The sequence below is a fragment of the Syngnathoides biaculeatus genome, chromosome 11 (assembly GCF_019802595.1).
Source record: "Syngnathoides biaculeatus isolate LvHL_M chromosome 11, ASM1980259v1, whole genome shotgun sequence".
Taxonomy (NCBI): Eukaryota; Metazoa; Chordata; class Actinopteri; order Syngnathiformes; family Syngnathidae; genus Syngnathoides; species Syngnathoides biaculeatus.
The window spans coordinates 26,600,820-26,625,602 of record NC_084650.1 but is presented as its reverse complement, the minus strand read 5'-3'; the positions used below and the strand labels follow the sequence as shown (position 1 = coordinate 26,625,602).

General features: G+C 41.5%; 1 protein-coding gene across 1 annotated transcript in view; it reads left to right on the top strand.

Moving 5' to 3' along the window:
- Positions 1 to 10,452: 10,452 nt before the first annotated feature.
- LOC133508486 (A disintegrin and metalloproteinase with thrombospondin motifs 2-like) overlaps positions 10,453 to 24,783 on the top strand; it is a 146,925-nt gene continuing 132,594 nt past the window's right edge. Inside the window, 2 exon segments of the mRNA XM_061834615.1 lie at positions 10,453 to 10,762; positions 12,132 to 12,556. Coding sequence (XP_061690599.1) covers positions 10,675 to 10,762; positions 12,132 to 12,556 — 513 coding nt within the window. The 5' untranslated portion in view covers positions 10,453 to 10,674.

Below are 24,783 nucleotides of genomic sequence, written 5' to 3'. Positions count from 1 at the left end.
ACTTCCCTAAAAATCTTAATACAGGCAATGACTTGTGTGGATTAATTTAACAATAGATGATGGAAATTCTAGCTACAATAAAATCCCACAACTGAGGTGCTCATACAGAAGATGCCATCAACTGTTTATGATATCAAGATATCAATATATCAAGATAGCAGGTTGAATTGCAACAAAAGTCACTTGGCCTTGGTTGCACCCGCTCTGATGCAGGGACATGAAACATTTCAAAATAGCCTGTTTTTAGTCAAAACTCTCCATTTTACTTGCTTTCTTGAACACAAAAACACATTCTTTCCCACAGATGATTATAGCGCTGTGACTACTCTTTCAGGACCTTGAGCTTCCTGTGGTCAGGTTAAATTCAGCAGCCATTGTGCCTCTGAAGTCTCAGAATCCCTCTGCTGGTATAGCGTTCTGTCTCTGAGATGAGACACAGGCCATCCAGGCTGCCCATTCGCCCTCTAGCAAACTGCGAGAAATCCTCTCGTCCATTGCCAGGTCACTTGCACCGGCCAAAGATTAACATGAGACAAATAAACGGAATACTAAACACAGCGAGACAGAAGGATGAAGAAATAAGAATGAAATGCTGAACAAATGAGTGTTGGTGGCGGACTATAAAAATAAACCCCCCAAAAAAGTAAGCCACGATTATATGAATGAAAGTGTAGAAGTACATGCTCCAAATACCTGACCATCAGTTATGTGAAGTGGCACATACACACAACAAATCAGAGGCAGGCAGTCGGGATAAATAGGTCACAAGCACCCACTGAGATCTTAGATAACACACATATATAGAAATATGCATGAGCAGTCATTGACACTAGAGTGTGTGGGTTTCTGTATTTGAGCGGCTAAGTCAACACCCAAGGGTGGTCCTGAAGTGCATGGCAATATATTGGCATCTCTAGGCAAAAAGTAAAGGTACTATTGACATACGGGTCAAGCTCTGCGGGATTTCATAGTTCTTCACTCGATTAAAAGTATTGACAAAACCATGGCATAAATCTGACTGCAAGAGCATAATATCAGAAGGGGGGGGGGGGGGGGTTGGAGACAATGTGTGGTGTGGTCGGCTGTATCCCTCAATATTCTTGACCGCGTCTCTCTCCATACAGAGTTAGTGCTTGCCCTTCTCGGTAAAGTCAATTGAAGCTATTGCTTTTACATCATAAATCAATACCACAGTCATTACTTCACAACCTGATCCTTTCAGCTATTGTTTGTGTTGGTCAATGATCAATATTTGATAAGGGTGCAGAGCAGCAAGTTGTTTTAGCTTTTTTTGTCTCTTGGAGAAGTCATTCTTCCGTTATTTACCCCAGCAGAATTAGCTGCAAGCTGTGAATCGTACTGTTTTGATTCAGAGAAACCTAAGAAGAAAATACAAAGGTACATTTTCCTGAGTGACATAATAAAATCTGTTGCGTGCAGCAGAGTGCTTTTCCACATTAAGGTCATGGGTGAGAGCCCGGTCCTCTCCCAGCTGAATTAGGGGAAAGTCCAAGTACCTCGAACTAGTTGACAGCCAATCACAGAAGACATATAGAAGGACAACGATTTCCACTCAAATTCTCTGACAATATATGGTCTTCAAGTCACTTAAAATGCAATTTTTGGGGGGAATGTGGAATGAATTTGAGTCAATACATTCAAACAATAGAAGAACAAACTCCACAACAGAATGCAGGAGCTGAGATTCAAACCCAGAACTGTGACACAGAGGTGCTAAACAGTAGATCAGACTGCTGCAATGATTCACATTCATTCATTTTCCAAACTTATTATTCTCACTTGGTTGCAGATGTGTTGGAGCCCATCCTCACTATCTTTGGGCAAGAGGCGGAGTACATCATGAACTGGTCACCAGTCAATCGCAGTGCACATATGAACATACAAGATTCACATTTACACCTATGGGCAATTTATAACCTACCATGCATGTTTTTAGGATGTGGATAGAGTACCCAGAGAAAGCAAATGCAGGCACGGGGTGAACATTCAAACTTCACACGGGCGGGCCAGATTTGATCGATCGTCCTCCTAACTGTAATGTGGATCTGCTAACCAGTTCAACACCATGCTGCCAATAATTCACACTCAGATATAATTTTCAAATGCATGTATACAAAAGCTTTTTACCTAAATACAATAATGCTGACTATTGTTGTGTACATACTCTCTCTATATATATTTATACAGTGAAGAAAATAAGTATTTGAACACCCTGGTATATTGCCAGTTCTCCCACTCAGAAATCATAAGGGCTCTGAAATGTTCATCATAGATGCATGTCCACTGTGAGAGAGATAATCTAAAATGAAAAATCCAGAAATCGCAATTTATGATTTTTTTCAACTATTTGTGTGATACAGCTGCAAATAAGTTTTTGAAGACATGTCTATCAGAGAGAATTCTGACCCTCAAAGACCTGTTAGTCTGCCTTTGAAAGTCCACCTCCACTCCATGTAATATCCTGAATCAGATGCCCCTGTGTGAGGTCGTAAAGCTGCATAAAAACACCTGTCCACCCCAAATAATCAGTAAGACTCAAACTTGTAACATGGCCAACACAAAGAAGCTGTCCAAAGATACCAGAGACAAAATTATACAACTCCACATGGCTGCAAAGGGCTACGGAGAAATTGCCAAGCAACTTGGTGAAAAAAGGTCCACTGTTGGAGCAATCGTTAGAAAATGGAAGAAGCTAAACATGACGGTCAATCTCAACCGGAGTGGAGCCCAATGCAAGATATCACCTCGTGGGGTCTCAAGGAATGAGGAATCAGCCCACGACTACATGACAGGACTTGGTCAATGACCTGAAGAGAGCCGGGACCACCGTTTCCAAGGTGACTGTTGGTAATACACTACGACGTCATGGTTTGAAGTCATGCATGGCACGGAAGGTTCCCCTGCTAAAACCAGCACATGTCAAGGCTTGTCTTAAATTTGCCAATGACTATTTGGATGATACAGAGGACTCATGGGAGTTTGTTTTGTGGTCAGATGAGACCAAAATGGAACTTTTTGGTCACAATTCCACTAAAGGTGTTTGGAGGAAGACGAATGATGAGTTTCATCCCCAGAAGACAATCTCTAATGTGAAGCGCGGGGGTGATAGCGTTATGATTTGGGGGTGTTTTACTGCACATGGGACAGGACGACTGCACTGTATTAAGGAGAGGATGACTGCGGCCATGTATTGTGAGATTTTGGGGAACAACTTCTTTCCCTCAGTCAGAGCATTGAAGACGGGTCGTGGCTGGGTCTTTCAACATGACAATGACCCGAAGCACACAGCCAGGAAAACCGAGGAGTGGCTCCGTAAGAAGCATATCAAGGTTCTGGCGTGGCCTAGCCAGTCTCCATACCTAAACCCCATAGAAAATCTTTGGAGGGAGCTGAAACTCAATGTTTCTCAGCGACAGCCCAGAAGCCTGTCTGATCTAGAGACGATCTCTGTGGAGTAGTCGGCCAAAATCCCTCCTGCAGTGTGTGCAAACCTGGTGAACAACTACAGGAAACGTTTGACCCCTGTAATTGAAAACAAAGGCTACTGCACCAAATATTAACATTGGTTTTCTCAGGTGTTCAAATACTTATTTGCAGCAATATCACACAAATAAATCATGAAAAAAATCATACATTATGATTTCTGGATTTTTCTTTTTAGATTCTCTCTCACAGTTGACATGCACCCCCAGTCTTCCACCATGCCATCCTATTTCATTGTATTCTATTGTTTATTTTTCTTAATTTCAGACTACACCAAGGACAGCTCTTATCGTCATGCAATTTGAGAAAAAAAGGCCCCTTTATTTTCAAATGCTTACTGCAGTTTCCCATTGATGTGATGTGATTTTTTTTTAACCTCTTGTCTATTCTTCCTATTGTACACATTATTGGCAGCATTTTAACAAACTAACACATATTGTACAGTAAATCATAAAACACATCATGTCTGTATGATGTTATAAAAATTAGCATTCATCAGGCAGCTTCATCAAGGTTCATGGCTTTTGCCTGATGTGCTGTCACCGAGCTTTGATGCTTCGTCATGTAACCTTAGGAAGACACTGGCAACACCTGTCTTTGCACTCATAAGGCATGCTTATGCATGCAGACACATGGTGGCTTGCTGCTTGACCTTGCTAGGACAGCAGGAGTCTTTGGAGACCGGCCATAGCCACTCTGTAGGGCACAATACGGCATATGCTCACTTGGTAAAGGCGAATTTGTTAACATTGAAAAGTCAAACTGAAATACAGCTATTGAAAATGTGATCACTTTCAAATAACAATGTGAAATTTACAACATAAAATTGTCTGTGGCATTTTTAATTCAAATCCTGGTGGCCCATATGTACTTCCATAGAAAACATTCACAAATCTGATGCTTCTTGCTAAATTTCAGTCCTGAGGCCTTTTTGATATCAGCGTAAAATCGAATTCGAAAGATTGCTATTTTGCAGTTTTTGTATTACATTAAAACGCAAATAAAATATTTACTAGTTATAGCACTTTTTTATTTTGGGATTTTTGAAAGGCCTTAAATAGAACATTTGATGCACGGATTCCTACAAATATTTACTTTCAATGATAGACAGAGATGAAAAGTAACCATTTCAAACACTCACCTACTTTGTATGTAGAAAGGTATCATTTAACTCATATCATCGCAGAAAGTACCCTACCATGAGTAACATGACAAGATTTTATCTGCTTTTCTTGTCCGTCCATCTAGCTTGTTTTCTTTACAAACAATCTGTCTAGACATGCACCGACAGTGGACAGGCCCCTCCCCAAAAAATACACAACCATGTGCTATCCAGCTATAATAACCTACAAAAATACATGAGTCCATGTGTGTGCGTCTGTTTGTCTGGGACAAACGGGATATTATTGTCTCTCTCTCTCCCTAGCTCCTTCAAAGTGCACTTTTCAAGGTGCAGGGCTTGGTATCTCCATGGCAACAGCTTAGCGACCAGGATCGGTAGGAGGGCGATGGGGTGGCTGTGGGTAGAGGGGGGCTACATAGGCATGCAGGGTACATTGACTGGGAACATTGTGACATCTTCTTGAGTCGTGATGGGGAGAACAAAAAAGGGAGGGTCATTTTTCCAGAGGTGTGTGCTTGTGTTTGTCTGGGGTTATCTGTCCATCTGAGAATGTTCTCAAAAACACATATTGTTATCGATGCATCAAGAGCCCAGGTGTGATCTTGACTCTTGGTGAACTATGACTGCTCACTGTGTAGCGCACTCACAAACACACACTAGGAGTTCAATGTCTGTCTTTATATAGCAGTCTTACATTAAAAAAAAAAAAAAAAAAAAAAAAAGGGTTTACCAGTGTCTGTATCCATGCTGGTCCAGCTATATCCACCACTTTTTTTGTTTTTAAGGTTTCAAGCACTTTGAAATGTGTTCCAGCTCCACAGTTGTCATTTGTTGTATTATTTTATGTGCCTTAGGGTAAGAAAATCTTCCTCTTTGTTGTGAAATAAATAAATCAAAACAATGGCAGTCCAGGATGTATTTATCATTTAAAGAAAAGAATGCACATCAGGATATGACAGCTCTTACTTGTGTGCCAAAATTAGCGAATGGACAATGACGGGAAAATTCAAATTTCAGTGGTCTCCAACTATTGGTCCACGGACAAGTATTGTAGTATAGTGCGCCATTGTGGTACCAGGTTGCACAGATAGAATGGAATTTTTTTTTTGTCCTTAGCAAGGCAGGAAATGTGGTACCACCCAACTCACCCTGCCGCTGATTATGGGTGGTGTGTTGCATCGGAAATGGCATCCGTCATAAAAAGTGTTCAAAATAAATCAAGCGAGTCACACTCTGCGGTGACCCCTGACACTGAAAAGCTGTTTGTCACTTCTTTTGTGAAGTGTACAACCGCATGATTTATGCAAATAAATGGAGACAGGCTTCTGTTTATACAGACTAATGCCCCATTATTTGTGTTTCAGTAAAATATGCCATTTTTTAATTAGAAGCTACTGGTTATGTTTTATTTAAATTTATATACATTCAAAATGGATTCTATATCCTAAGTTTCCTTTCCACTATGATCTTCAAATTGCACGTGTCAATGAACACATCAATAATTAATTGCAGCCACAGTAATTACAGAACACGTCAGTCGTACACTGCAATTCAAAGTCCAGCTAGTTTCATGAGCCTTGTCCTGCAGGCTTCTTGTCCAATCCTCATCCTATCCTTTCTTGTCCTGTCCTTCCCTAACACTGTGTAGCACTACAGCCCCATTCAAAACTTACACTTAATTTAAAGTCCAACTGACACCAAAAGCGTGATTTTTAGTATCTATTGTATGTAGTATTTAATTTTAAAAAAAAAGAAAGAAAAAGGAAGCCGGAATGGACCCATCCGGTTTTTCACCGCACAACATGATTTTGACGTATATGGCTTTTAGTTTTGGAGAAGAAGCAGGAAATGTCATTTGCAGACGTCCACTCAGGCGGGTTCGTGTGTTTATACCAGTTTTACCTGTGGGAAGGTATCTCTTTATTCCTTCGTGTTAGCCAAAATGCCGGGTCTTGTATTGCTGGAAATTGCTCAAACACTCGGGAGGATGGATTCACTCCTTACACTTTTCCAAAAGACCTCGTTCATCGTGAAAAATGGATTGCACAGGTGCAAAGGACGAGAGCTTTGTGGGTTCCAAATGACAGGTAGGTGTGTATAGAGCTATTAAATAAAATAATAGTTTGGGGGGGATAACGTAATACTTCTTTCAGCGATCGACACAACGCTTGTGGTTGGGCCACGGTGGTGGCTCATTGCGGCGCTGGCTCGCGGTGGCTAGTCGTATCCGGGCCATTTTACAGCTTTCTCATCGCTTGCGGCTGAGTAGGCGACATACTGTCATGCATACTGTCGAGGAGTCTGTTGTTAGAAGTGATCCGCATATCATCTAAATATGGCTCGAAATGATTGTGTAATATTGCCCCGGTCACTTCACTCGATTGTGAGATGTTCTCTTCTTCGAAAAAAAAGATTCCGTGTCGGAAGGGGCGTCGGACAAATCCAAAACTCTCTTGTTCGTCACCATAGCAGGTGTCAGTGCATCTTCTCAATGATTAATGTCTCAGTGTGACATCTGTAAGTGACGCAACAGGTAATATGGCGACCACTTGGATGTCGAGTGAGACTTATGCAACTTTGCGCACGAGTGACATGCTCTCTGCTCATATTTACTTTTTCATGTAGATATTGAAGTGAATAATATTATATGCAATTTTCATAACAATATCTATTTTACATAGGGTTTATATAGGGTATATAGGGATGTCAGTGGGACTTTAATTGTTGTTGATGTGTAATGATTTAGTTTTCCCATCCTGTTTACAATTAGTGTTTTGCCTTTTGTCTTTGTTTCTCTCTCCCCTATAGGAAATTTGTTCTGTTTTAATGATCGTTTCTCATTCTCAATAAACTTGAGCTATAACACTAAGAAATCATAGCAGAAACTTGAAAACACCTCTGTGACACAGTAAAACTGTTCCGACACATGAAAAAGTACAGATCCTCCATTATGCTTGACCTAACAGATGAACAGGACCAAAAAAAAAAAAAAATGTATTGCACTAATTTTTAACTAATTTCAGATTGTTCATATGATTTGAAATTTAATTTGCAAATGACTAAAGAAATTAAAGTTGAATAGTTTCTAAATGTATGTATAATTAATTGCAGCTGAGAAATCTGAAAAATAATTATTTATAGCTTAGTTTATATCTTACAATGAATATGGACAAGTCAACTTTAGATCAAATATGAGAATGTGTTCCCTGAAATAAAATGAGTTTGAGATCCCTGCAAAAGGGTTAGGGTTGTTATCATGATACGGCTAGTAAATAATCCATCCATCCATTTTTTTCCGCTCATCTGTGATTGTGTCATAGGGGTTGCAGTTTTGGCAGGGAAGTCCAGCCTTTCCTCTCCCCAATCACTTCGTGCAGCTGGAGATCCACATCATCTGCATCAACAGGGGCCATGAAACCTGACCCCCTCAACACCTCGGCTGTCCCTAGAAATTCTGTCCATAACTGGTATGAACAGAATCTGTGACATATAGCAGCTTTTGCACAGTCCAACCAAGACATCAGTCATACAGAGATCAAAAAGATAATATCATGGAGTGCGGCACCCCATTCTCCTGAAGCACACCCCCAGAACACCTTGAGGGACACGGCCAAACCCCTTTCCATATTGACAAAACACATTCAGACTGGTTGGACCCTACAATACACAGTGTTGATGGTTCCTTTTGATGTTCGATGGCGGACCAGAATTTCCTTGATGTCATCTGGAAGTCACTATTCATGCGTTCACAGAACTCCTCCCACAATGACCACTAAAGCTGCATTCTGCTTGGCTTGCTGGAACTCATTAGATGCCTCTGGTTTCCCATTGGCCAAAATGGCCCGATAACCCTTTCTCATCAACAACTCTGTGGAAAAGGGTCGAACCCCTCTCAAGAAGACTGATACCAGGGCCCGAACTATGGAAGCTGTTTGCCTGACTCTAGTTGGAACCTTTCAACCTCACACACCAGCTCAGACAGCCTCCCCGGCAAAAAAATGAGAGGTGACATCCAAGTTCCCAAATCCAGGTTCTGTGGCTAAAGTCCCACCGCCACCATCCAACTCATTAGTCATTAGTCCCTTCCAGAGGTGGTGAGCCCGTGGGAAGGCCAACCAACAGTACTTCTTCGGGTGTGCCACCAGGTGCTCGCTACCAAGCCCCTACTTCAAGCCCTGGTGACCCGTGTCTGGGCGAGGGAAAACATAATCCACAGTGGCTATACATCAGAAGCATTCTAGAACTGTGCTGTCTTGTTGTTCATCTTGGACGTGTTTACCCATGGTGACCCTGCTAGAGGCATAAACCCCAGTCAACTTCTCTCCTTGGATCATTGAGAGACACATACCCCTGCACCATAATACAATAATGGCTCAGGAGCCTTGTATAAAAATTGCCTATCGAGTATTTAATTTTAAACCCAAATTGATATTACTGCGGGTCCCCAGCAGATCTTACACAGTCATATCTGGGATGCTTTTGAAAATCCCAGTACCAAAGTAAAAATACAGACTAAAGGCTATAAATAATTTAGTATTTTGAAGTTCACTCAATCCAAATTGAAACTACCGAGAAAGACACTGATAACTTGAGATAATGTACAACATTATGTCTATGAAGTCCTGGATAGCGAAAACATTTTTTTCCCATAAAATGTCATCATATAGTCAATATACAATTCAGTATTTAATTAGGGTAGCAGGTATGCTGAATCCTATCCTAGTCGACATTTTGTTTGATCCTGGACTGGTCGGAGTGGTTCCGAGTAAACACCCAAAAAATATCCCTATAGTTAACTTAATATGAATATTTTTGGGTACACGAAGTCAAAGGATCCAGAGAAATTCCATGCAAACTCCATGCACATCTAACCCCAGAACCACAGGGAGAACAAGTAAGACTCAACTACCAAACCACAGAACTGTGTGGTGGCTGTCCGAACCACTAGTCCACCTTGCTGTCATATAAATGTACATAAAGTCAAGCAGGGTTAAAAGCTAGAAGGGAAATCTAGGTTACACTTCAATTATTTGGACTTGTGAAAAAAAAAAGACTAAAATATCTATAACGTTGTGTTTGTGTGGTTTCTCAGGAGCACCTTTTCAAAATAAGGCAAAAAAAACAGGTGTACATCTATCTATCTATCTATCTATCTATCTATCTATCTATCTATCTATCTATCTATCTATCTATCTATCTATCTATCTATCTCTATCTATCTATCTATCTATCTATCTATCTATCTATCTATCTATCTATCTATCTATCTATCTATCTATCTATCTATCTATCTATCTATCTATCTATCTATCTATCTATCTATCTATCTATCTATCTATCTATCTATCGATCTGTCTGTCTGTCTGTCTGTCTATCTAATTCAGTGATTCCCAAACAGTGTGCTGGGATACATTAGTGTGCTGTGAGCGCTCTTCAGGTGTGCCGTGGGAAGTTATCCAAATTTATGTAATTGCTAAAAAAAAAAACCAAACATTTATTTCCAAGAAATAATGTATCTTTATCTATCTCATCTTCGTTTTTCGCGCCACCTTCCGCATTCAATATGACGGCAGCGGCGTCCCCGTATAATTTGTCAACGTGCACTTGCACCTTTCTCTGGCTAAAGAAGTGAAGCGTTCAAGAACAAGTTTTCGACGTTTGCGTTGCGACCGAGGTGCTTGTTGCAGAAGATGCCGCTCATGTACGCAAGTCTTGCCTGTGCGTGGCCTGTTAGGTGAACCCCACTTTGAAGTGTTTCTTTTGCCTATTTGAGTGAAGAACGATAGAAGTTGATAGGGATGAGAGTTGTGGGAGTGGAAGAGAGAGAGAGAGAGAGAGAGAGAGAGAGAGAGAGGAGGCGAGTATGAGAGAGAGCGAGGCAGAGCGAGACTGGAGGAGAGCTCCGTCTCTCCCGGTGCACTTGGCAGTCTTGTTGCGGGCTGCTGTGCTGTTGCTGTCGTGGCGTGGCTGGTCGCGCCGGGCGGGGGAAACTTCACCACACTGGAGCCCGGAGTCCCACTCTCTCACCTGCGCAGTTCGGAGCTGCCATGGGTCTCTCGCCTGGATTTACTGTCCTAATCATTCTATCGGCCTTTCTGCTGCACATCCGCGGCCTTTACATCGCCAGTAGCGTTGGTACGTACAGCAGCGCGGGGTGGAAACGTGGCCGGTGTTTACGTTGTCTTCTGTCCTATCTGCTCATCTCTTATCGGCACACACGGGAAGTCCCCCCGGTGAAGTGTGGAAGCTCCGGCACGGGCGTGCTCGTGCGATTTGCGCCGTGCAATTTCTGCAAACAACTTCTACGTGTCCTGTTTTTGCTGTGTTTGCGGAGACTTTCCGGAGGTCCCCGAGCGTTTGTTGATTTGCACACATGGCCCATCGAAAGCGCAGCGACACTCCTGGATTTTTGTAGGGAGGAAAAAGCCGACAACTCAGGAGATTGATTTTTCATCGCATAGATGGGTCTGTCTCAGGACGTAGGAGTCGGATGTTATCACATTGATCATACTATTATCAAATCAAGAGGGCGAAGGTATTATTGAGCGTTGTTAGTATATTGGCAACCTGCAAACTTTTCAAAGATTTTGCATGGGGATGATTGACAGTCTGAGCAAGGGCACCTAAGGATTAGTTTAAATGCTGCCGCGTGTGCAGTGTTAATGTTCAAGTGTTTGTATGTGTGTGTGCGTGTATCTCTCTCTCTCTCTCTCTCTCTCTCTCTCTCTCTCTCTATATATATATATATATATATATATATGTTGTTATATATGTTTGTATGTATGCGTGTTGAAGGAGGGGCGGGGCATCCCCAAACTTGCATATCACATTCACATGGAAATTAGAAATAATGCATCTTGCAAAAAAACAAATGTCCATGTTATTAGAGAAGCTCTCTTGTCATAGTTCCAACGCGTTAATGCATATTCATGACGATGTGTCGACGAAAATATTCAGCAATAAGGAAATCATTTGACAGCTGGTTTCACTTTCTTCTTGTTTTGTGTTTGGGAGTCTTTTAGAAAGATATTTTCTCAGCTCAAGCAGCCCGACAGTGAGAAAGCAGCGCCGGAGAGCCGCCGTTAGCACCTTGATCTCGCTCTGGCGTCCCTGTTGATGGTGGAAGGGCATAGAAGGTGTCAGGAGCTCAGTGCGCTCTGCTGAGGCTGCCGTTTCCAAACATGTAGCCTGTCTCCTTGCGCGGGTTTGCCTCCGGGTTCATGGGTGTGCGTGTGTGTAAGGCCTGCACCTTTTATTCCCTTTATTTATCATAGCTCGCCACGTGACAAATCTTGGATGGAAGAAAGCATTCCTTGGCATGCTTGACATTTCTTTAATCCCTTATTTTTCCTTCCATCTCTTTTTTTTCTTCCCATCCCAACCCACTCCACCATTTATGCACCTTTTTTGTTTTTCTCATCTGTCACAATCAATCTAATCTTCTCGTGTGCATTCTGACTACCTCAATCACACTCACCTCTTTGCCCGCTGTCCTTTTTCTCAGACTCCCTGCAGCATGCCCTGGGGGAGTATGGACTGGTGAGGCCAATGAGTGTGGATGCAGAGGGCCACTTCCTGTCACACGCTGTCTCGGCAGGCCGTGTGGCAGGAGGGCAGCCCCGTAGGCGCCAGAAGAGGGAGGTAGGAGGAGGCAATGAAGAGTGGGAAGAACCGAGAGGAGTCAACGAGGACCGTGAGCCGGCGGCCCGCCAGGAAAGGCTCTACTACAACGTCACCGTCTTTGGCCGGGAGTTCCACCTACGCCTGCGCCATAATGCCAAGCTGGTGGCCCCCGGAGCCAAGATGGAGTGGCGCGACGACAACGATAGCACACGGCACTTTGAAACACTGCAGGACGACTGCTTGTATGTGGGTGACATCACTGACACGCCAGGAGCCACTGTGGCGATCAGCAACTGTGATGGCCTGGTGAGTGGACTTCCTGTCCTCTTGCTATTTTATGATGTGCTGTTTGCAGATGTGCACGTGCAGTATGTACAGGAATGGAGACAAAATATTGGTTCATGACTTTTACACTGATCCTGAGGTCTCTGCCTCTCTGCAAATATGATCTTTATGAAAGCAAAACAACCAATCACAGCAGGAGACAATTTGGACTCCCTTCATATGATTTACATGCCACTTGGACAGTGTTTTTTTTTTTTTTCTTGTTTGCATCCTGATAGGCATCTTGAGGTTCGCCAATGAGATGAAAGTTATTTATTAGGCTGAAAACAGTGGGTCATCTGGAAAAAGTCATAGGTTAAGATTCAGTGTTGACTTAGGCGTTGTTCATCACTGCCAGACCTGTATCTCATTTTTCTTTTATGTAGCTTGTATCCAGCTTGATTTTGTGAAGTCTGAACAGCAAACCACATCGAGGTGTTCTCAGGGCTTTGTCTCGATCACAGGAAGACTGTTCTTGTTTAGTTCCTCATCCAAGCAGGTTTCATCAGTTCATGCACCAAGGCGAGATAGGGCAGCTCTACACTTCAAACCTGGTAACACCCTGAGACTACGGCCAGTACACTCAAACACAGCACACACCATAACCAGAAAAAAACAAGAGATGGGCTGTTTTTCTATATAGCGCTGGAATTCAGAGCCATTCCATATATTCACCATCCAGTTCTAATTTCTGAGTATCACTGCGCGGTGGACTAATATGCTAGCACATTGCCCCGGAGTTCCACCAGTGCACTCTGCAACTGCTTGGACAGGAGTTGACAGAAAAAAAAAACACTTTTGCCGCTTCTGCTGTTGAGAAGCAACTGTACCTTTCCTCTGTTACAATGATATACGGTAAATGACGCTCGGTATTTTTATTTATCAATTATTGCTTATTTATTAACTATTTTGTGTGCGAGAGTACGACTTCCGCATTGTTTTTTTTTTTTTTATGCCAATGAAATGTTAGCACTCGTGCCTTTTAAGTCTGGTTCACCAATCAAACCACCCGAGAAAGTCACATGGCCACACACAATCTCTTCTATCAGGCTTCCCGGGCATAGGTCTGAACACCAGGCTATTTAGATCACCTGGCTATTCATCCTGCCTACGTGTACACCATGTTGTTGCCATCAAGGGGAGCTACTCATGTTAACATTGAAACTAACAAAAACAACAGCTTTCATATATTGTAATTTGTGTTTGACACTATTTTTCAATTTCATCCCTCTTATAACTTGAGAAAACACCTTTCAGTGGAGTGCAGAGGTTTTGGCTGTGTGCACGCACACACACATTGATGCACATAATTATTGATGTTAATGCTGTGGTTAAAAAAACAAAACAAAACAGAAAGTTGTCACTATTTACTTGAGTAATTATTTCAGTACGTACTTTTTACAAATTTTTCTTGAAGGACAACTTTTTACTTTTACTTGAGTCATTATTGTCAAAGAACAGCACTTACTTGAGTACAATATTTAGCTACCCTACTCACTTCTGGAGCGGACATCCTCTATTGCTACTCTTACGTTTAAGCAACATTTTTGCTCATCAGATAAGCCAGTGTTGTATTTGTTGCACTGGTCTTTTGTATTTTCGTGTTGATGTGCTGAGTTTCGTGGCCCTGGTTGTGGTCCCAGCAGAACCGCGAAGCACAAGAAACATTGGCGATAAGAGCTTATCCGCTAGTACATCTTGTATTAATCAGGAAACGCGCCTACAATTATCTAATTAGTTGATGGATGTTCATGTTAAATGCATGTAATGGACTGGGCGATGTCGGCATGATGTCGCAACACAGAATGAACAAACTTCTAATTCAGAAATGGCCAGTAAAAACGGAAAAATACAGTACTTAATATTTTCCTGGAGGATGCATTTGGGATTCATCTTAGAAGTTGGTCACAGTGGAAAAATGAAGTGAAAGAGACAATGATTTTAGTCAATTATTTTCCAGAATGAGAGTGCTTAGTGAGGATAATACTATTAGTGTGGCAAAGCTTAAAGAAGGTATCAATCATGTGGGGATGGGCCTGGCTCAAGTTGGAGGCCAAAACAAACAAAAAAAAAAAGCAAAGAAATTGGGCAAATTTAATTTTAATCTTAAACAACATGTACAAACCCAATTCCAATGAAGTTGAGATGTTGGGTTTAATCTAAATAAAAACAGAATATAGTAATTTGGAAATCATGTTCAACCCATGTTTAATTGAATGCACCACAAAGACAAGATATTTATCGTTCAAACTGAGAAACTTTGCTTTTGCAAATAACCATGAACTTCAAATTTTATGGCTGCAACACGTTCCAAAAAGCTGGAACAGGTGACGAAAAACACTGAAAAAGTTGAGGTAAGCTCATTGAACATGTTTTTGGAACATCCCACAAGTGAACAGGCTAATTGGGAACAGGAGGGTGCCATGGTTGGGTATAAAAGGAGCTTCCCCGAATTGCTCAGTCATTCATAAGCAAACATGGGGCATGTTCACCTCTTTGTGAACAAGTGCTTGAGAAAATAGTCAAAAGAGCTTAAAGGACAATGTTCTTCAACGTACAATTGCAAGGAATTTAGGTGATTTCATCATCTACGGTCCACAATATCATCAATAGCTTCATAGAATCTGAAGTGTAAAATATGACAACGGAGACCACGGACGGTTGAACACCTGAAGCCGTACATCAAGCGAGAATGGGAATGAATTGTAGAAACAAAGCTTCAACAATTAGTGTCCTCAATTCCCAAACATTGAATGTTGTTAAAAGAAAAAGTGATGTAACACTGGGTAAACGTGACCCTGTTCCAGCTTTTTTGGAACATGTTGCAAACATAAAATTCCAAGTTAATGATTATTTATTATTTAATTTTGAACATAAGTTTTTGTAGTGTATCCCATTAAATATATGTGGAACATGATTTAGAAATGTCCCCACTTCACTGGAATTGGGTTTGTACTTGAGCGATGTAAATAAATGTTTTTGTTTGAGTAAGATATGAGTTTTTGCGTGATTGTACTCGTTAGAGTCTTCCAGATTGAGTAATTTATGTCCCCCCTGGACATCCCCATAATATTTTTTATTTTTTGGTCAACTTTTTCATATCTTAGTTGTTTGCATGTCTGAGTAAAAGGCAACTTCAATTTGGATCCTCTGGTCTTTCAAATCAACAACTTTAATGACATGGACATGGAAGACAGAAACTGCCACCTCCATAACAGGAGTGCAAACAAAGCCAGAGAAGTTGAATTTAAGACTTGCAGGAAACAGTAGATGCATCCATACTAAAACTACCATACCACATGCCTGTAAAAAAGTGCCTGGCTGATTGGCAATCTGGCTGTCCTGTAGTTAAAAGTATCCATGAGGAAAATACGAGGCCCTCATTTGCTCCAGATGTATTATTGTGTATTTCGCATTAGTGGGACTATACACATTTATTTTTCCTTTTTTTTATGTTTGGTTACATTTGCTCGATCTTCTCAAATCCAGGACAAAAAAGTTGTGTATTTATATAATATTGTTCTGTTTTGATTGCCACTCTCAGAAAGGTGTTGCTATAACAATTTATGATTATGGTTGTAGTGGAAGCCGTTGAGTGTTTGTATGGTCTGTAATACGGTAAATGGCTAGTAATGTGTTGAGTAAATATGATCTTGTGAGGAGGTACCCCCACCCTCCCACCCCACAGTATTAGACTGCTCATTAGTCAGCCAGACCAACCAACTGCTTGTGTTGAGCAGAGGCAACTGGATCCGTTTTGGTATGAGGACGCTGGGGAGTGAGCTAGCATCTGAGGGAGCAGGCAGGGAACCAGGACAACACAGACCTAACATGCCCATTCAGCATGACACCAGCCAGCGGCATCTCATTGAGGCTGCTTGCTCAGGCCTGCTATCGCGGGGCCTGTCGGCAATTTGGAGGAAACGCTACTGTCAAAAGTGCAATTCGATTGGGATAACAGATGACTTGTCAAGCAGCCGACTGCCTTGCTTTAGCAAGACGCACGTTTAAAGCCTAGTTCGGCAATTGTTGGTATGTCATTACCCATGCAGACGTCTCATATTATTAACGCTTTGACATCACTTAAGACGAAAATAAAATGTGATCACATTCACCGTCATAATAAATAGCTGCTAATAAGATTTTGAACTGGCAGACATATCCTTGCAAACCACAGTATTACATTACTTAACAAATGGGATATGTTCAAAGGAAAATAAAATCATTTTGTTGGTGTCATTTTAAGGATATTTAATCAAAGCTGCTGCTGCACTATCCACACAATATAACCCTAACCATAGTAATAATCCAGAGTGCTGTCTACTTATATTTAATTATTCTCTCGGTGTCCCCGAGCAATTTATGTCATCACCCATTAGTTCTTTCAGCCTCTGCAGGCATGCAAAGAAGTACAGCTAAGCCACTGTATGTCAAGTGGACCTTGCTTTTTAAACCCGGTGGAGGCACATGCCCGTGATCTGGCCAACTGTGTCTCTTTCTTCAGCCACTCGGATCCCCTGTGCCCTCTTGGTTTACATCCACAACTTTGAGATTAGGAATCAAGAAGGGCAAAAGGGATCATCTTTGGAAGGTCAAGTGACCCTTGGAGGGAATTGGATTTATGTGATGTGAGGTTGTGATCAGCTGGTTAGCTGCTGGGTTGGTTGAGAGGAGTCACAACATTGTACAGCAATGGAACCTGGGTATGCGGTGTGTGTGCGTGCATTTCAATTTTTGGTGTGCGGCATTGAAATTAAACCAGGGTTTGTGCAGAAATATGGTAAAAAAGCGCGAGAGGAAAATAGAAAATACTGCCAGCAGATGAAGAATATATGTTTGTGTGGGTTCAGAAGTGATCTTTCTTTCCATTATGTGCTGCAATGTCTATCTTATTTAGTAAGTGAGATTGAGAATCTGATTCACAGTTTTTGCTCTCTGCCATTATAATTGCATGTTTTTGTTGATTTTAATTGAGCTCCCACAACAGAAAAACGTTTTAACTCAAAGCGTGGTGTGATCAATTTGATATTGATATTAATTGTAATTAGGACCAACAATTAAAGTATATTTGGCCATTTTTTTTTTTTACAGACAATTTGGTATGCGGTCATTTGTAACGTGACATACTTTTTGGTTACATGATGCACTGTAGACTTCCACTTCATTTTTATATTCATGAATGCACTATCAAACTTGCACAATTTGTGTAAAAACAAACATGAAAAGCCCAAAATGAATACGCCCATTCTGAAAGTTGAGCAAATATTTTGAGACAGACCAGGTCATAGTAGTCGTCCACCTGCTGTGATGGGTGCCAAAGGTACGTCAACAAAATGCTAACCTAAGGGGCTGAATACTTATGTACCTATTGTTTAAATGTGTTGTATTATGTTTATGTTCAATAGATTTGCACAAATAATGTTAAACATTAGGGGATATTCAGATATTTCAAAAAAGAAAATGACACTCAAATCAGATTTAGAATAGTTGTGAAACAGCAAAATGCGGAAAAAAACGAAGGGGTGTGAATACTTTGTGGTGGCACTCTATCTCTTTTCTAAAGCTGTACACATGCACACACACCCATTTGTTAGTGCTACTGCTGCCAAAGCTCGAGATAATCATTGGGCTCTCACAAATGTTAGGGTAGCCATGTCAGCGTGGGAACAAAGGGTCATGGAGGTTGAGCTGAGCAGCATGCAGGCAGCTGCAAATGAGGCCCAGCTGGGTGAGAAGGGATCCTCATGTCTTAGTTGAAGCTTGCTACCTGTCACTTCTGAGCTCGAGACCCAACATCCATTTGGATGCACACATGGCTAATAAACATTTTTACATCGATGATGAACACCTTCAGAACCTTCAGTTTGCTGACCAACATTTGGACAAGCCAGATAAATATTGGGAGAATATGGTCTGGTCTGGTGATACTAGTATTGAACTTTTTGGATGCCATAATGCATAGCAGGTTTGGAGGAGACATTCCTTTGCACATCACCCCAAAAACATCAACAGTGAAGTTCAGCGATGGAATCGTGATAGTGTGGAGCAGTGCCAGTAAATGGTACTGGTAAGCTTGACATTATTGAAGGAAGGATGAATGGACAAATTTACAGAGATATTTTTGACAAGAATCTGCTGCCATCTATGAGGATTATGAAGATGAAAGGAGGGTGGACATTCCAGCTGGATGATATTCCAAAACATACTGCTAAGGAAACTATCAATTGTTTTCAAAGTAAAAAAAAAAACAAAGCTGCTAAGAAGGACCCAGCCAATTACTTGACTTGAGTCCAATTGAAAATCTACAGAAAGAACTAAAAGAAGGCCGCGGAGCCTTCAAGATTTGAAGACTACTTGTGTGGAAGAATGGGCCAAAATCACAACATAGCAATGCACATGACTGGAGGCATCCAGGAGGCGTCTTGAAGCTGTCATTGCAAACAAAGGCTTTCATGCAAAGTATTATGTGAATAAATACCAGTTGGCGTGTTGAATACTTTTTCCATGTGTCAGTTCACATTATTACATCCATCCATTTTCTGAGCCGCTTATCCTCATGGGGGTAGCGGGAGTGCTGGAGCCTTTCCCAGCTGTAATTGGGCAGGAGGCTCGGTACACCCTCAACTAGTTACCAGCCAATTGCAGGCCACATGGAGACAAACAACAGTCACAATCACACCTACGGGCAATTTAGAGTCTCCAATTAATCAGTCACTCACATTTGAAAAATGTACGGATGTGGTCAGTCATGCCCGCAGATATAAAGTTGGGGGTGTGTGTTCTGTTTGTAAGTATGATTGTATACCTTTACGACCGGAGGGGGGTGGTGTCAGGTAAACTGGGAAGTAGAAGTGTGAGAGACCATGTGCTTCCGTGTTAATAAAAAAGCCCTCAGGCTGTGGTTTGCTGCACTGGATCGGTTTTCATGTGTGCTGAGAGTGTGAGAGAGCAGTAGCGCAACTTAGAAGGAACAAAGGTCAAGACTACAAAAAATAAGCAACGTCTTTCAATACACACAGGGACGGGGAGAACATGCAAGCTCCGCGCAGGTGGGGCCGGGATTCGTACCCCTGTCCTCAGAACCAGTTGTGCCACTGTGCCGCCTCATATTTTTACACACAACTTAATTTTCTAAAATCTTTTTTGTTCTACTTTCTTTGTTTGGATGGATTACTTGGCTTTTTTTCCAACGCCAGGTGACATTTTTATGACAGTCGCACCTGTGTAACCATATTTAAAATGAAAAATGAAGTGTTAAAACCCTATTTCAGTTGTTGTAGGTATGTGGGAAATAAGGCGTTAGATGCCTCTGTGTAGTTCAAACGGCTGTTCTGACAAGAGTAATTTTAGTATCTGACTATGGTAATATTTGTCCTTTCTTGCAGAAGAACATTTGAGAGTTCCTTGGTTACTCACATTGGAACCCATGAGAAAGTGGATAAAATGGCTACTCAGATGTTTGATGGACTTTAAGTCAAGGTTCTTAAATTCCTCCACACCAAACTCTTCCAATCTAGGACTTTGCTTTATGCACTGGAGCAAAGTTATGCTGGACCAGCAACAGGCCTTCCACAAACTGTTCCCACAGTCGGAAGCATGTCTAAAATATTTTGGTATGTTTATGAACTAACTTTAAGACTGAAGCCCAGCCTCTGATTTATTTATTATTTGGGGTCGACAACCTTAACTACTCAGTCATTTTGTTCTTCAGAGAGAGAGAAAAAAAAACACGCATAGTCACAAAACACATCTAGAGACAATATTTTCCAAAAACGAGATTCTTTTAAAAATCTGTTTCTGGGTGGAGTGACCATTTGAATCAGAATACAACACAGGAGGAATAAAAATAAATAAATAATCAGACTATGGGTTCCGGTAACCTTTTTGTTTTTATACTCAATAATGCTCCTCAACACTTTGGATTTTGTCTGTTAATGAGGGGAAGCCCTTGTCCCTTGGCTGACAAAGTTCGGTAAAAAATATCCACCAAAAGGCTCGTAAAGGCTGAAAGTCCGAGGGGTTCTCCAAGCCAATGCACCAAAATCACTGCAACTTTTCAAACGGCTTCACTTGCCCGAAAAAATCAACTTAAATAGTGCAAATGGGACTGATATGCGAAAAGAGTAGTGCTGGGAGTAGAAGAAATCATAGACTCAGAATTTTTTTTTCAATATTTCTTGTTCTGTTTGACTTATGTATAAAAACTTGCTGCATTAATCAATTAACTTTCTACGCGGAACAAAAACGTTTTGAACTGCAGCAAACCAAAAATGAGTTGTCAGTTTCTGTATTCCTTTGTAATTTTATCACATATGGAGCTTGCAGTAAGCAGTCAACTCGAATTAAAAAGGACTAATTTGCTTAACACCTAAATTTTATGTAAAAAAAATCATAGTCAATTTAAATGTTCATTTTACATGGTGAATGTGATTTTTATTACTGAAGCTCAACGTACAGCACCAGTACATTAGGGCTGTAGACATTACCTTCATTTTAATAATCAATCGTGAACTGTCATCTGTAAAGTGTGACATATATATATATATATATATATATATATATATATATATATTTTGTTTTGTTTTGTTTGTTTTTTGTTTTTTTAAAATGTATTTCATTTATTCACCTAGTATGAAATGTTCTGCTTTCTTAAGAAACTTCTCTTTACTTGAATTCATCCCTTATTTGTCTAGCGGGATAGAATAGCTCAATAGAAATTGGCCCCAGGTGTTGCATGTTGCCACTTGTGATGCATATTTTGAGTGACAAAAACAAAATCAATAAAAACATTTCATTTTAATGTTACAAGAGCACCATAATCTAAATATTTAGATGTACATTTGAAAACTCAACTAATTTAATTCATACTCAATCACAAGGAGCCAAAGGAGTAGGATAAGAGGCTCATGAAGCTCTGGAACTGCGCGGTGCAGATACCTGGTTTAGCTGAATACAAATCAAATGCGGTTCACCTTTTTAAAGACGTGCTTATCATTTCCTGTGAACATGCAAACACAGACACTCTGTAAGCAGAGAGTTTAATCATGTGTGTTAAAGGGGAGACCAAAAGCAGTAATATCACAAGAATACACAAAATGACTGACACAGACACTTATGTATGCCCCGGGAATAGTCTCAAGGGCTCTTTATACTCCCGTTACCGTGCGGCCGGCACTGTCCGCATTGCATCACGTGACCAACGCGTTGGCTCCTCTGCATCACATGACTTACCCACTGCAAAAATTGTTGCTGCGTGTAGACTGCCGTGGAGATCATCTCTTGCGATTGGTCTGTTTTAGTCACATGCTTTGATGAATTAGTCAGCCTCTCTCATAGTTCCACATTCTGCCGCCGCCTTCTTGATTGATTATTTTTCCTAAAAATGCAGAGCAAACTCCCCCCTGTGGTGTCCAAGCCAATACCAGCCTTAGCGACACCTCTCGGCTTCGAGGAGAACTGAAGTACATTTTCAAAACTGTGTGCATGGGTTGTGCTTGAGTATAAAGGCAAACTGCGCGAGATATCCACAGTCACCTGAGCGTAAAGAAGCGTTCAGTCATTACCGGAGCATTAGGAGTCAATAGACTAGGCATCCCTTAGCGAAGCCAAGCCTTCTATCCCTCCATCCATCCATCCATCCATCCATCCAACAGGCCGGGCAGTTAAGCTCGGTCAAGCGTGGCAGCTCACTGGGCCCCGCAGTGTGTTATTCCACCCCGGGTCACACGATAAGCAGCTCTCAATTGTAATCAGCTCAAATTGAAATCATGACATAAATTACACAGTGGCACAGATGTTATTGACCCTAGACCTGCTGGCTGTGTAAAGTCGGTTAAATATGAAAACAGAGCGGTGGGGTCAGGGCAGAGGAGTACCTGCAGGTTGCCTGGCGCTGAAGGGAGAGCCGGGTTTGGAGAGATCGCGCTGCTGAGGCAGGACTGCGAGAGAGCGATTAGTGTTCTTGGTATCTGATTGCAGGTTCCACCCTGCAGTGTAGCTCAGTCAAACACACAATCATTCAATCTAAAGCTATTATCAGACAGACAGAAACACAGGAAGAGACGGAGCGAGAGCTGACCCATTCTGAGGAGCGCTGAATAGAGCGAAGGAGTGCTTTTACCAGAGCTGTGATTACTGCCGCTTACTCTGTGCACTTAACCAGCCCCCTCACCTCTCTTTTCTCTGGCGCTCTGTCGTTGAAAAACATGATGGCTCAGATTGTTTGAGTGGTGGAAATAACAGGTTTCACTTGAGAAAATAAAGCACCTAGTAATTATAGGGGGATACGTCTGATGTAATTTTAGCACGGGATTGAAAAAGACCTCATTTATGACTCAAACAAGAATAGAACACGGCCCAGGTATGGAAGAGTAGCCAACAACACACCGACGTGCCAGTTAGACAATCAGCCAGCCAGCCAGTCACTCGCTCGCTCCCTCAGGCTGCAGGGCCATGCAGCTGATCAATGCTCGCCAACATCAGCATTTCTCTTACTAATAGGGCCTGAAGCTGCAGAATCCTTCTCTCAGCGATACAATTCCTGCCTATTTTTTAATTCCCCTGTGACAGCATTCTACCTTGCAGCCTTGCAGACATCGTATTTCCTGAGCTTTGACTCATCCCAATGTTTTCATCCACACAAGTAAAACACTTTAGAGTGAAAATGTTTGTTAATCCAGGAGAGCGATGTATACAACATCGTGGAACGTTCACAGGCTCAAGAAAGATAAAAGCATCATAAAGTGGACGATAGATGGTGATTACTGTTGCAGTGAAATTTTAGATTATATCTTTTAATTTTATTCTCTGACCTTGGGTCACTTACTGATTCTGGGAAACTCAGGCAGCTCTCGGACTGATTATAGACATTTCATGACAGCCAGTTTCTTTTACTACATAAGTGCATACTTGAACTCATTCAAACTACAAATGTTTTGTGAAAGAGGGAAGCAATCTATCTACGTAGCTAGTTCTACATACAACCATTATTTGAGCCGCTCATCCTCATAAAGTTCGCGGAAGTGATGGAGCCTATCCCAACTATCTTCAATCCTTTTGTGAACAACACTCCTCATCGTGATTTTTTTCTTTATCACTGTAATCCCATGATGATTTGAGGATACCAAACAAATCAGGAAAGTTAAATAAATAAAGCTAAATCTAAGATTTTTTTTTCTTTAAACTGATTGCAACTTCATGGCTGCTGAAAATGCCGATGTATGCGCCATGTGACGATGACTGAGTCGGACCTGGAGTTTTGGTTTTGGTTCTGGCTTGGACAGCTGAGAAGGCATGATTTCTGTTCATTCCCACAACTGATAATGAGAAGTTGGGCAGGAAAAGCATGATTCTGACTTGCTGTTGTCACGCACGTTCACGTTATATCGAGGAAATATGCACACAGTAAATTGACAACTGGGATTAAGAGGAAGTTCACCACGGTCTTTGATCCCAATCATACAATAGCCCAACCCTATGGTGGATTATTGTTATCGAAATGGATAAAAGAATTTTATATGTTCAAATGCTTATCATTAGTATCTTCTAGGAGGGCTTCCGAGCTGTTGTGAATAAGGGACAGGTCCTGTCAAACAGCAGCCGTCTAATGTCAGTCACATTCCCATCATCTGTTGTGTCCTTCAACACCTCCGTGCAGCTGTTTAGTAGTGGACCCTGACCTCTGACCTCCTCAAGACGGGAAGCCGATTCATCATGCATCAATAAAGCATCATGTTCATAGTCAGAAAAATTCCGGCTGTCACTCTTTGCATATGTTTCGTGTAAGTTTAAGCATTGTTTAAGATACACAGAGAGCAAGCACTGCTTTCAAAATAGCAGTGAAACTAAAAACAATAACACAAATGTTTCACTGCGAGACATCACACCTATTGTGAGTTATGATAACTGTATGGCCATTGCCAGAACTGTGCTAATTTATAGTTCCATTTCTCTCTGTCTCCGTCTGTCTGTCTCTGCCTCTTCCTCTCTCTCTCTCTCTCTCTCCCTCTCTCTCTCAGCACACACACGCATACACAGGGTTATGACAGACGGCATCACTTGAAGCTGAAGAAAGGGAAACTTTTTTTTTCTGAGGCTAATCCTGTGCTTCTCTTTCCACACACACAGACATTCAAGCACATTTATTGTTGTGTTGCTCCACAGTTAATCTTTAATCCTTCGCTTCCCCACCTGCACCTACATCTCTGCTC